Genomic DNA, 14,694 nt, shown 5'->3' with positions numbered 1-14,694 from the left:
CAGTTACTTATATTTATATTTTAAAGCCCTGCTTCTCAAAGCATGACTTTCAAACAGTATGATTTACTGAGTTGAGTGATGGAGAATATTATGGCATTCTTAGACTAGAATTTGCCTCAGCTGAAACCAGGGATTGGGATAAAAAGAGAAGTCTCTTCCTCCTGTTTGTCTTCTTCTTCCTTTTCTCTCTCTCCTTCCTCTGCTCTCTCTCTCTCCTTCCTCTGCTCTCTCTCTCACTCTCTCTCTCTCCTCTTCTGTCTCTCTCTTCCTCTTCCTCCTCTTCCTGCCCTCCCTCCTTCCCTTCCTCTCTTTTCTGTCCTTTTCTCTCTTCTTTTTTAATGAAGGGGGAGGGTGAAAGAAGTTACACTGCCAAATCTTATACAACTTCTCCCAATTTTATTTTATGAAGTTACAGATATTTATAACCTTAATAAATCAGTTCAGAAAATGTATCTCCAATACTATCATACAGGTTTTAGACTTTACCCAAAGCCAACTTTCACAGCAACCGTAAAGGGAAAGGGTCTTCTCAGTCCCATCTTATCATAAATGATTATCCTTTGAGAAACGAAAGCAGCACGTCAATTCTTTATTCCTTCAAACAGTAGATTCTACTTCGCACAGGACAAAGTCTAGACTTAGAAGATTTTGTTTTACTTTTAAATTCCCAACACCAAAAGTCTGGCTAGATTTGAACACTTATTCTCACTTCCTCTTTCACTTACATGCTCCAGCTTTTGCCATAAAGTACTAAAGAGTTCAGAACTACTACTGGATTGGTTAACCTCGTCTAGTTCTTTTCAACTGTGATAAAATAACTTTATGTTTTAAAACCTTATTACATTTCCTTTTAAAATATTAATTAAAATATAATGTTCTGGAGACAGTCTTTCAGAAAGCATTTGGATCAGAAACAAGTTTATATTTGATACCATATTGGAGTTAAGAGAATTAGCACAAAAGCTTTTATTTCGCAAACCATATTATAGCATCTTAATTCAAGGTCAACAACCTACTAGGAAATAGTTATGGAGTAGAAGTGGTTTTCTTTCTTAGGAAGAAAGTGAAAATGACTACTTTTTGATTGGGAAAAGGCTTAGAATTTTAGTGCTAGAAATGACTAGAAATGAAGGAATGAGAGCCGGGAGAGGTTTATATAAGATCTTAGTTCATAGATCCAGTGTTTTAAAGAACCTCAGAGGCAAACTAGCCCAACACCCTCATTTTACACATGAGGAAACAGAAGTTTGTTGAGGTTTAATAACTTGCAAAAGGTCATACAGGGGTTAGGTGTCAGATGTATGACTGAGGTCAGACCTGGTAGAGCCAAAGCTGTTTCCACTGTAAGCATGCTGCCTTCTTTGCAGCAGGGCAATGGAGAGGTACGCCTGGGTAACTGAAATTTCTCTCTCTATTTCTGCCCATGTGGAGGAGAAGAAAGAGCAGTGCTTCAATGAGTGGCCTGGTAGGTCTCCCTAAGCTAGGTAAGAGACTGGGGGACTAAGACACAAGTCATAGACTCCAGGTGTGAAAATCTCTGGGAACTTTGAAGCTAAGTGAAATCCCATCAATGAGCAACCATGAATGAGTTGAAGAATTTCAAGGTCAAACTGAATATGACAGGAGGAGTTAAGGATCTCTCTTTTTATAAAATGGAAGGCTTAAATAAAACAAAAAACTTCTTTATTTAAACATTAGTGATAGAAGAACCAAACTGTATAAAGGATTTGGGTTTGTTAATCTATAAGACAGCTTCTCTAAAATGTCTTACTCTTGCCTCACCATAGCATGGAGGTGACCCTGTGTTCTCCAAGATTATAACATCAAAATCCCTGCCCTGGGAGATTTCACCTTTCTGGAAAGACCAGCAACAGAAGCATTTACTTTACACAGACCACTCTGGGTATGGCAAACAGATTCACTGCCTAGCCAGTTGATGAATGGCAAACCAAAAATCAAAGACAAACATAAAATGATCCTCTGTCCTGGGTAGCTTCCTAGTGCTGTAGGGATGGGGGAAAAGTTGTAGAAAAGCTGCAGAAGATAATATAAGTCATGCAGTTTTTGATTAACTTAGCTGTGGGTACTCTAAATGGTGACCAATGAGTACAACTACCTATGGAGAAAAATATCACGGGAGAGACAAACAATGGATAGCCTGTGTACTCTATTGGAATCTCCAGTGGAGATGAAGAGGAAGACCCTAGGCACTCAGGAAGACTAGGTGACAAACAAGCATCCCATAGGGTGGGAAAGTGTGGAAGGGTTGTGATTCTAAGATGAAAGAAAAGTATCCACATCAAGGAGATCAGAGGCAAATGCAGAATCTTCTAAAAAAAAATCTCTGTCCTGGTGGAATGCTATTTTTGCTTGTTTGAATAAAGAGGTCAAACAATGAAAATGATAAAAATAATATAGATTTCCATCTTAGATAAACCACTCTTGTAGAATAAGCTTAATATTCTTAAGATTGTAGATTTAGCGCTGGAATAGATTTTATAAATGACAACAAGGAGAATGAGAGAGAAGTGACTGGCCTAAAGTCACACAGCTAGGCAGAATTTGAACTCAGGTCTTCTGGACTCCAAGCCAGCAATCTATCCTCTATGTTGCATAAACCTCAGTTAGGCAACTAAGGCCCTGAGAAATCATGCGAATTGCCCAAAGTCACACAGTTAGGAAATCCCTGAAGGACGATTTGTATTTGTCTATCTGACACTAAGCATTCTGTTCACATCATTATCTAGCCACCTCTGGGAAATTGAGGCCTAGAGAGGTTAAGTTATGAGATTTGCCCAAGGTCATGGAGGTATTAAGTGATAGGGCCAGTATTTTGAACCCAGGTTCCCTGACTCCAAAGCTACTGTACTATATGGCCAAAGTCAAAATACCACAGGCATTCTGATGATTGGATAGTCTGTCTGCAGGGAAAGTACCTACTGAGGCAGCACAGGTGAGAAATATAATGATAACGGTGATCATGCAAATTAGCATTTATTTAGTTCCTTAAAGTCTGCAAAGTGCTTTACAGATATTACCCCATTTTATTTCATTTTATCCTCACAACAGCCTCGTGAGGTAGATGACTCTTCTAATCCCCATTTCACGGATAAGGAAACTGAGGAAAGTAGAGGCCAAGTGACTTGCTTAGAGCCACAAAGTCAGTAAGTGTCTCAGGCAGTATTTGAGCTCTGGTCTTCCTGACTCCAGGTCCAGAACTGCATTTCAAACAGTTTTAGGTATGTCTGGTTTAAGGTTTTACTGTGATTAAATCAACATTTGTTTTGAATTCATTCTGTAATTAGTGAGAAATCCTTATTTTCTTTCTCCTTGAACTTGAGTTGTTTGGTGGGGGAGGAGCAAGAAAAGAAGGTGCTGCTTATTCTAGTGTCATCCATCCATCACTTTGAGATGAAGAAGGGAAAAGAGAGAGATAATAAGGGCAGGAAGAAAGGGAGAGCTGAGGGGAGAGAGAGCATCTTGCACCTTCTCCAAAGTAAGAATGGAATTAAAATCACCTGACGTCCTGAAATTCTGCTTTGCTTCCTCTCCCTCCACCCTACTTGGATGTTCACTAAGAACTGACCCGCCCCATAATGGCCTTCAGGGAGAACACGTACATGCTGAGGCACCATGTGCCAGATGGCATGCCAGCAAACTAGCAAGAGATGATGAACTCCACTGAGGATAATGAATAGAAAGAGAACGAATCTGTTCATCCAGTGGTGAGGAGCATCAGAGACGCATTTACCTCTAAAGCAAGTGAATCATCAAGGGGTGGGAAGCAGGGCTTGGGACTATACTCAGGCTACTCACTTCTCGAGGAGATCTTGAGCCTCCTTCTCGGAAAGTTGGTTTGCATCTGAAGTTAATCTGCCAATCAAAAGACACATAGAAAGAAATATTAGGGAGAAGTATAGGCAAGTTTAAATACTGAACTGGAAAGGAATCAACATTGGTCAATACTGAGAATGCACAGTAAATGGGACCATTAGAATCAATCAAAGGGTTTTAGAGAGATGTTGGAGATTACCTAGGCCTGGGGTCTTAACCTGTGGTCTGCAGGGTCTATAGATAGATTGTTGGGAATTCAGGAACTTGGATGGGAAAACAATTACATTTTTATTTCCACTAACCTCTACCTGAAACTTAGCATTCTATTCAATTATGAATGTAGGCAACAAAACATGATTCTGAGAAGTGGGGCCATAAGTTTTGCCAGACTGCCTGTGACCCAAAAAGGGTAAGAACCCCTGATTCTGATCCAACCCTCTCCTCTTCTAGGTGAGTAAATGGAAGTGGTGTGAGAGCTGAAGTGTTTTGTGCTAGTTATTAAGCCCTAAGGGAGTAACTGCTTTGTCATTATGAAATGCCCATATCTGAGGATAAGTGTACTAACTGGATATCTCAAATGAGTCATTTTCCTGAAAGGTGACACTATTCTGTCCTATTCTCCCTGAAAATAGTCCCTATAATAGCAACATGACTCCATCATCTGAGTTGATCCTTATCACAAGTTTATGAAATGGGCAGAGCAGGTATTATTCCCATTTTACAGAGAGAAAACTGAGGCTCAGTGAGTCATTTGTCCAACATCACACAGCTAGCAAGTGGCAGAGGAAAAAGATAACTAATTAGAAGTGATTAAGAGGTAGAGAAGTGACCTTTCAGGGACTGAAATGATTCAAAGCTATGCTCTAGTTTTAACAAACTGAAAGCTGGAAATTAGGAAGTTGAAAATTTAGGAAGCGATGATTCACAATGCAAAAGGCTCCTAGAATCAGAGATTTAGAGCTGGAAGAAATGCTACAGACCACCTAGCCCATTTTACAGATGAGGTAAGGCTCAGAAAAGTGAAATCTTCCTTTACAAAAGGATTCACCACCATGTTTCTTTAAATATGTCGAGTGGTTTAAAGTGTTTGTTTATAGTTTGTTGGTGTGTGAGAGGAAGGTAAAGGAGGATGGGGATGGTATCGAGGCAACAGAGGACGAAGGAGGCAGAAAATCATGGGACATATGCACAGAATGTATGCATTGAACACTAGAAGGGATTTTACAAATTATCTAGTCTAATCCCTTCATTTTAAAAATGAGGAAACTGAGAGAGGGTTGTCATTGGCCCAAGATCACACAATAGTAAGTAGCAAAGCCAAGATTTGAACCCAGTTCCTCTGACTCTGAATCCAATGCCCTTTTCACTGTTCCATGCTGAAACTTAAAGTGTTAGGAGCCGTTGCTGAGTGAAGCCCAGTTAGAAACATACATCTAGATTGAGGTTTGCAAAAATTCAGTCTACACATAGTGTTTTAGGAACATAGCTACCATCTAAAGGAAGGTGCACCTGGATTAGAAGAGCACCTGGATTAGTAGAGATGGGGAAGGAGGAATGAAATGAAAGATAACATGGACAACGAGAAGGATGGTGATTTCAGGGTGGGAAACAGGGTACAAAGAAATATTGCAAATATGCTCCTTCTTTGCAGAGCATGCTCCTTCTTTGCAGAGCAGTAAAGAGGGCAAGGCAGAATTCAAATTTTCCCAGTTAAGCATCTGAGATGCCATCTCCACCCCCAAGTTTGTTGTTGTTGATGTTCAGTCATGTCTGACTCTTTGTGACCCCATCTGGGGTTTTCTTTGTAAAGATACTACAGTGTTTGCCACTTCCTTCACCAGCTCATCTTACTGATAGGGAAACTGAGGCAAACAGGGTTAAGTGATTTGCCCAAGGTCACACAGCTAGGAAGTGCCTGAGGCCACATTTGAACTCAAGTCCTTCTGACTGCAGGACCAGTGCTCTATCCACTGAACCACCTAGCTACCCAACCTCAAGTTTATGTGGTGGTCATCTAAGGGAGGTCTTAGACCTAATAACTGGCTCTGTGTGTGTTTCTCCTTCTTCTCCTACCCTTCTCCCTTTCTCCTCCCTCCCCAAGAAAATCCAAGTATTCTAAAGAGGAGCCTGGTTAGAAAGATCTGGATTCTAGTTATGAAAGGGCTTGTTTTTTTCTCCTATTTTTCTGTGTTTCACAGAAAAACTCAAAGGGAAATGAAAATAGGAAAAGTGTAAAGAAAGGAAAAGAGCTAGTGATCATAAGACCTTTCTCTGTTCTTACTGGCCACCTGTAGTGAGGGTTGTATGTAGAATCGTTGGATTAATGGGGTTACAGAAATAGTTACAAGGTGCATAAAAATGCAAGGAACTAGAGGCCTCTCTGTGTCTCTGTCTCTCTGTCTCTGTCTCTCTCTCTTTCCCTCTCTCCCTCTTTGTCTCTATATCTATCTGTCAATCTCTTAAAGCCTCCCAAATAGTTTTAAGCAATTCCGAACCACAGTAGTTTCTTTCAGCAGTAGGAAAGCAGCTCTCAGCAGCCACACGTAGAGCACAAAAGCAACATGGGTGGGTGAATTACCTTTTATTTTTTCACAGTAGATCTACAGACCAAATGAATAGAATGTTATTAGCTTTGCACCAATGCTTGTCGATCAAAGTGAACCAAAGTGGAAGGTTTTCCACAACCAGCAGTTAACTAAAGAATATGGTAGATAAAATTAAAGGTGTACATGTTTGGGGTTGTTTTTATAGTTTCAGTATAATAGAGATTCTTTCCCCCTTGGTTTTATACTGGGCAGGTACCTTTGGAACTCCTTGAAAAGGGATGAGATACATAAAAGGCACAGAGAACTGGCTTCTGGAAGTGGGGATGCATGCACTACAGGAGGTTGTGCAGCAGGGGGCGCTCTCTTACCTTTTCTAGCTGCTCCATACAGGCAGTGTGGACCACAATTTTACAGACTGCACACTTCCTCCTGAGAGCTGATTTCTACAACATTTAATTTAAAAGAGAAGTTAGTGAAAGTCTGTGATTCAAGTTTCTATGGGCTAAAGAATGTTTATATCAATGAGAACAACAATAAAATTCCCTAATAACCCAACTACTTATATTGATAAAAATAAATGGTTCTGTTTATCAACAACCAAATGTTATACACTAGGACAGCACTTAAGAAATTCCTTATATATATGAACTGTTCCACCAAAGGTCAAAGTCCTTAGGCCTCCTGGATCTGTGAGCTCCAACCAATCAGTATGGCTTCTGTGAAATGCCTCCACTGCTCCAAGGTTCGGTGTTCCATGGTCAGAGATTCTCAACCTCTTTGGTTTGGGGACCACTTTACACACTTAAAAACCATTGAGCACCCCAAGGAGATTTTTTTATATTACTTACGTCTATCGATATTTACCAGACACTACGAGAAATTACTAGAAATTAAAAGTGATGAAATTTTAAAATATTTGTTAATCTATTTAAAAATAATAAAAACATTTCATATCAACATAAGTAATATGTTTATGAAAAATAACTATTTTCCAAAATCAGTGAATATTTATCAAACTCCTACTATGTTCCAAACACTGTTCTAAGTGTTAGGTTTCTAAAAAAGAAGCAAAAGACAGTCCTTGCTCTCAAGAAGGCATTGCTTTATGTGTTTTTGTAAACGTCTTTACTGCCTAACTTAACAGAAAACAGCTGGAAATCATATCTACTTTTGCATTCAATCTGTTATAATATTTTGTTTTGGTTGGAGTATAAGAAGAAACTCTGGCCTCACACAGGTAGTTGGAAAAGGAAGTGGTATTTAATAGGCAAATAATATTTTATTATTATTGTTAAGAAAATAGTTTTGAACTCAAGGACCCCCTGAAAAGGTCCTGGGCATCCTCATTACCCTCGGTGCCAGTTATAATAGGAATTAATTTCCACGTAAGTCACACAAATAAGCCCCTGAGTCAGGAAGACTACAGGAACTTGTTTATAGCCTCAGGAAGAAAGAAGTCTTGTCATGACCAGGAATCACACCAAGAAAGTAATTAAAGAGGGGAGGAAAAGGAGGGGTTATTTAAATTTTTTTTAAAACAGCAAAAAAAAAAAAATTTCATTGCCTAAAGCTGTTTCATTAACAGTAGCAACAGCAAGGAGAACAAAGTCAATGAAACACTAAATATGAATCAAGTATAGCATCTTAGTCCCCTCCATGCTTTGGAAGCCACTGAAAGTCATACGATCAGCATGTAAAGGGAGAGTTCCTTCAAGGTGGAAAAATACGACCCCAGTAAGCATTTGGTCTAACAAGAGGAACTAAAACTAAATACTCCCAGAACCCTGGCTTTCTTTAATACATTCTGTTTTTACCGAAACTGCTAAAGGAAGAGCCAATTCAAGGGGAGGCCAAGGATCAGATATAATATACACTTACTGTTAAGAATGACCTTTGTAGCCTAAGAGCTAAGAACGGAATTGCTTTTTTAAAAAAGATAAAACTGCAAAGAAAATTGAGGTCAACATGTATTTCTTATAGATAGATAAGCTTTTTTTAAAAAATGTAATAATGATGCTTTTCCCCCTTCACAGTCACTTCCAATAATGCCCCTCCATCTTTACCCCTGCATAGAACACTACCTAGCAACAAAGAACTACCATAGAGCAACACAAACCACCCCGGTGACTGTATTTAGCAATGTATGCAATGTTCCACACCTGTAGTCTATCACCTTTTTAGAGGAAGGAAGGAAGGAAGGAAGGAAGGAAGGAAGGAAGGAAGGAAGGAAGGAAGGAAGGAAGGAAGGAAGGAAGGAAGGAAGGAAGGAAGGAAGGAAGGAAGGGAGAGAGAGAGAGACAGAGGGAGGGAGGAAGGAAGAAAAGAAAAGAAAGATCAGACTTTTGGAACCAGACTAGTCTTTATTTATTCTAAATTCGGATGATGTGCTTTTACACAAAAACTGAAGTTTTGGGGGTTTTTTCCCCACTATTAACAGTAGGTCTCTATTATTTATTGCATTTCTAGCATGTGCAAAGTCCTAGTATAGTTATTTTCAAGGCAGTTCTTTTCTCCCAGGATAGATTTCCAGTGGTCATATCTTTCATACCTTTCTTCTCCATTGCAGAACAATTGTAAGCTAGGATAACAAGTGGATGGCAAGGAATAGTGATCCCCACACCCTTTTTCAGCTCCTTTTTGTGTGCTTTCTCCCTTCACTAGCCTGTAAGTTCTTAGAGTGAACTTCCTTTTTTTAGTATTTGTATCCCCAGGGTTTAGCTTGGTTGCTGGCACATAGTAGGCACTTAACAAATGCTGACTGACCGATGGACTGAATCAAACAGGCACAGCTGAGCCAGGAGATCTAGGGCTTGAAAGAAGGTAAGACAACAACTTGGAAACTGTATTGGAAATGGGATGGTATTCTCCACTTTAAAGGCTCTGTGGATTCATTTAAAAGGGGCACCTGAAGATTGAGATAACACCAGGCTCCACAAAACACTGCATTCACTTAAACATTGCTTCAGTTAGGCCCTTCAGACTTTCAAAAGTATCTCCTTCCTAAATTTTGGTTACTCAGAACGATGAGATTCAATTACCCTTGTGACATGAGGAAAGTACATTGTTAATTATTACAGATTGGTTTATTCTTGCTATTTACAAAAGGCAAACTCTTTCTCAAATGTTTCCTTAGGACCCTGGATTTCTAGGAATGTGCTAAATAGAGAGAAGAAAAAAACCATATAAACGACATAAAATTTTCATTTGGAAATGACTTGCAAAGGGACCCCATAATATGCGTGAAAATATAGAAATTATTTTAATTAGTCCTCCAAATTATCAACATACCTAAGTCTACCACTGGGTAGAGCCCCACTGTGCCATTTTTCTACTTTGTACAAGGCTTGAAAATGTGCTACTGGTCTACCAGAGCCTTTGAGGCTTTGTTGTACCACATGACTTAACACAAGTGAGATCATGAAACAAAGGCCTAACTGCAGGCTATGGGGAATGGAATTTTATTTTGCACACTTATAAAAAGTAATAGAAAAATGTACTTTTCATTTTGCCCTCATGTCTTATATTTTAGGAAGCTATTCACTTTGTCTTAGCTTAGTCCTGCCTTAGTAACGGGATGGGAGTAGGGGGAGAAGAGGAAACTTCCTAACAGTGTTACAATGGGAGATAGTAGGTGGTATTCCCCCTTCAATTTACTCCTCCCCCCAGATATACACACACACACACACACACACACACACACACACACACACACACAACATTAAAAGTCTTCAACGGAAAGCTGGAGGCATTGGAAATGTTCCATCTGAAATAGGGAGTTCCTCATAGACTGGAAGAGGTAGTTTCTAAGATTGCTTCCAAATCTGAAATTCAGTGAAATTCTAATGGAGCCCATTTCTTTAACACCAAAAGCACAGTATGTAATTAGCAAGTCCCTTCTTTAGAGAGAAGGATAGCTAAACAGAAACCCTGAAGTCATCCTTTCCTGTGACTGTTTTAGCAGAACTCAGCAAACCAGACTGGATTATAGTCAGTTCCCTATAATTTGCAGGGCATCTAGGCAGCACAGTGTGCAAAGCATTTGGAATCCAGATCTGAGTTCAAATCCTGCCTTAAACCTTAGTTGTGTGACCCTGAGCAAGTAAATGGACCTTTGTCTGATTTGGTTTCCTCACCTATAAAATGGAGACAAAAAGAATGCCTTCCTCTCAGATACTGTGAGGGTCAAATGTCATATTTGTAAAGCGCTCTGAAAACTTTAAAATGCTATATGAATGACAGTTATCATCATCACCATCATGGCAAATTAACACCTAAGGCCAGACCGAAATGGTAAGCACGGGGGAAGGTTCTTTTTTAAAAGTTAAGTACATATAATTCAATCCAACAATTAATTAGAAGGCACCTGTTGTATTCCAGATCAGTGGTGGCAGAGGCATAGCAGCTCCAGAGCTGGCCTCCAAGTCAAAAAAGACCATGATTCAAGGTGGTCTTCTGCTCATACTAGCTATAAAAAGGGATTCACCCCTTAACCTTTTAGGGCTTCTAAGCAACATTTTTAAAAACAAGTTTTATTGATATCTTCTGTTTCTTACATCACCACAGTTATCCCAAGTATCCCTCTCCCTTTCCTTCCCAGGGAGCCAAACCATTTTTTTAAACTGTAGTTTTTAGAGAGGAAAAAAATACACCTCTGATTAATACATCGAGAAAGTCCAAAAACGTGCAATATTGAACACCTTCCATAAAGGGGTGAATCAGAGGTGTCTTCTCGTATCTCTTCATTCTAATCTGGCTTGATCTTGATAAATCTGTTACATCTGCTATTGATTTGGTGTGTATAGTCCTTTATCGCATTCACTTTGTTGCGGCTACACTGCCACCCCTACCCCCCAAGTCACTTAACTACTATGCTACAGTTTGCAGCATAGTTACTGATCTGTATTGTAAGAGCTTGTTTCCACATTGGAAGGTCCATGGGTAAGGTGGGACAGGGACTGACCAAAGAGAGGTCCATCATTTGAGCATCAGCCCAGTATTCTCAATGCTGTAGCCCCAGAGAGGAGGCTCAGTGAGCCTGCTCCAGAGCTTTCCTACTAAAGGACCCTGATCTCTACTTCAGAGCATGTGCAGATAGTCCATGGCCTTTGTTAACCTACTGATTGGCTGCTGAGCCAAAATTGGGTGTGCACTCACAAAGAGCTAACTTGCCAAAAAAAGCCTCTCTCCTGCCTAGCTGGGGATGCAGCCTTCCATTGGGCCTCCTGTTGGGCCTCTCATTGGCCAGCTCCCACACACACACACATACACCAATAAAATCACAAGTATGTACCCCAAAAAATGTTCCAGTAGTACCAGGAGCACTTATACAACAAAAATTGAATAATCCCTGTCTTCAAGAAGTTTACAATCTATTGTAATGTGGGTAAACTTGTCTCAGAGTTTCACATGGGTATCCCCAAAATTCCATGAGGTCCCCTAAAACCAGGCAGAGAATATCTGCCTGTGCTCCAAAGAATGGCTCCTATAGGCCCAGTTCACTCATATGCACTATTTTATAATATTGCTTCTATGGCAAAATGTACTATTTCCATTTGAGCTGCTGCCTCCTTACCCCTATACCTACTAGGTAGTGAGACCAGATTCCCTCCATTCCCAACCCACAGGGTGTCTCTCCTGGAACACAGACTCCAGCACGGTGAGAGGTGGGGGGGGGGGGGGGGGGGGGGGGCGGGGAGAGACGCATTCTATTGTCCATCTATCAGGGGCCTCAGGGAGAGTGCCCTGGGCAGGGCAGGTACTCTGGAGTTTAAATTGAGAAGTGGGGTTGGGGGGAGAGCTAGAGAGTACAGATGAGGAGGACATGAAATCAGAAGCAAATTCTGGAAGAATAAGGAAAATTTTCATCAATGTCAAGTTTGTTTTTCCTGATTTCTTCTTTCTCCTCTTCTCCAGTCCATTTGCCTTCCCTTCCCTGAGGACTGAAATGGGGAAGGAATGGGGAAGGGGGGGAGATAGTCAGTGGTAGAAGTTTACTGATATTCCCAGGAATTCTGCTACCAGGGAATGCTGGGACAAGGTGAGGACTGAGGACTGCCGGTGCAGTTAGCGCAGACTTCTCAAACTCAACCTGTCCAGAGCAGAAATCATGATCTTTTCCCCCAAACCCACACTTGTCAGCTCCCCTACTTCTGTCAAAGGCACTTTCATTTTTTTCCACTCCTCTAGGTTCTTCACCTTGGTTTCTGTTCCACTCTCCATTCTTCCATTCTCCACCCATCCAATCAAGTACCAACTCTTCCCTTTTCTATGTCCTCCTCTCTTAACATCCACTACTTTTTGTCTATTTCCATAGCTACCACTCTAGCCCAGGCCCTCATCATTGTTCTCCTAGATTACTGCAAAGGCTTCCCAATTGACCTCCCTGCTTCAAGTCCCTCCCCACTTGTCCATCCTCCACATAACTGCCAGAATGATTTTCCTGAATGGCAGATCTAATCATGTCACTTGCTAATCAGTACACTCCAGGAACTCCCTGTTGCCTGAAGCATAAACTGTGAAGCCCTTCACAAATGGCGCCCAACTCATCTTTCCAGTCTTCTTGTACATTACTCGCCTCCTGCACTTTGCAGTCCAACCAAACTAGTCTTCTCTCTGTTCCTTACACATAATATTCCACCTCTCATCTCCATGCTTTGCAATGGCCATCCCTCACACCTGGAATGCATGCATTCCTCACACCAGCCTGGAGAACCCCTCTCTTCTCTTAAGATTCAGCTGAAGCACCATCTTCTACATGAAGTCTTTCTTATCCCTGTAATTTAATGTGCCATCCTTGCCTGACTGCCTTGTATTTATTCCCTTTATATTCATTTGTATTTATTTCCTCTATGTTTTTTCCATACCTAAGTATGGGTCTTCCTGATTCTAATCACTTCATCGTGAGCTCTTTAAAAATGCAGGCTCTTTCAGTCCTTATATTTTTATCCCCTGCTGCACTGTATCTGGCACAGAGTAGGCATTTAATAAATGCTTGTTGTTTGATGAACTGACTGATTGATGACGGAGAGGGAGAGGGAACATTTCCAGACAAGGAAAGGGAGTTCCTGCACTGGCTCAGTCATTTCCATGTAACAGACATAAGGAAGTGGGCTGTCTTTAACACCAGGACTTTCTGTACTTTGAGCTCTGATGTGATGAGTACAATATACACATGAGACATTGCTCTTGTTCCTACACTCCAGGGCAAATGAGACCAAGGAACACTTATTTTATCAAAAAAAGCACCATCCAAGAAGATGCTGAGCATCCTCTAGCATGTTCTGAAGCTTTGGGGAAACTGAGAGTGTGATCTATAAACTAATACTGGAGAAAATGAAAAATAAAATTAGCTGAAGCTGACATTAATGTGTTCTCAGAGCTGACAAGCAGTCATGGGTTGCTTACATCATCTATTTTCTTTGGATAAAATGTAACCCCTTTTGTCCAAGAGCATAGATAAATGATGTCCTTGTGTACCTATATTATCCTCTTTCTAATATATCATTTTCTCTACCTACAATATTCTGAATGCCTACAGACCCAGGAGAATTTCTAAGATGACATATTATAACTCCTCAGATTATTCCCAAATGCAAGATTACTACTCATATCACCCTGTCCTCCGTGCCTTTCTTTCACATTCCTTGAGTAAAAAAAAAATATTTGTGAAAAACATCCAGAGGGATATTTGGGAACTGTCACTCACCCAAACACCAAAAAGGGAAGAAAATCAAAAGCCTATTGTGTATAGGAATAATGCCAACAAACTTCAGAGCAATTTCAGGAAGGAAAAAGTCAGAAGTTACAGGTGACCCTTTGTGAAAAAAGAGTCCTCCTCTTCTGAGATGCAACTTAGGTAGATAACCTCTGAGCTCCCTTTCATTTCTAGGGCTATGACTATAGATATGTCATTTTGAGTTGTACATATGGTATATTTGAGTATTATACAATGGTAGTTTTAAGATTCTGAAACATCATTACCTTAGAGACACCTGAATGATGAGTTATTAAAGAAAACACAGAAAGTGAGTCAATCTGATAGCCTCAATCAAAAAAAGGCTTTTGTGCTCAAGGCATATCAATCATTTTTGTACTGCAAACAAATTGGCAACTAGGCATTTTTCACACAGGAGAAAGGAACCTAGAGAGTGGTTCAAAAGGTACAGGAGATCTTGAAATTGGAAGGCAAATTCCTTCCACCCTCCTAACTACTCTTCCTACATTTAGTACCTCTGCCTCTCTAATCGACCCTACATACCATCATCATCATCATCATCATCATCATCATCATCATCCAATTAGTCTTTCTAGAGTG

The 14,694-nt window shown here is 40.3% G+C and overlaps 1 protein-coding gene across 1 annotated transcript in view; it reads right to left on the bottom strand.

The window, feature by feature from the left end:
- The window catches only part of DGKI (diacylglycerol kinase iota), a 552,077-nt gene that overhangs the window by 335,628 nt on the left and 201,755 nt on the right, over positions 1-14,694 (bottom strand). The window contains exons 4-5 of the mRNA XM_072652615.1: positions 6,749-6,823; positions 3,817-3,873 (exon numbers count right to left, since the gene is read on the bottom strand). Of these exons, the coding sequence (XP_072508716.1) occupies positions 3,817-3,873; positions 6,749-6,823 (132 nt within the window). The remainder of the gene's footprint in view (positions 1-3,816; positions 3,874-6,748; positions 6,824-14,694) is intronic.

Source organism: Notamacropus eugenii, chromosome 3 (assembly GCF_028372415.1).
Source record: "Notamacropus eugenii isolate mMacEug1 chromosome 3, mMacEug1.pri_v2, whole genome shotgun sequence".
Lineage (NCBI taxonomy): Eukaryota > Metazoa > Chordata > Mammalia > Diprotodontia > Macropodidae > Notamacropus > Notamacropus eugenii.
The sequence above is the reverse complement of the archived record's forward strand: the minus strand, read 5'-3'. Positions and strand labels throughout refer to the sequence as shown.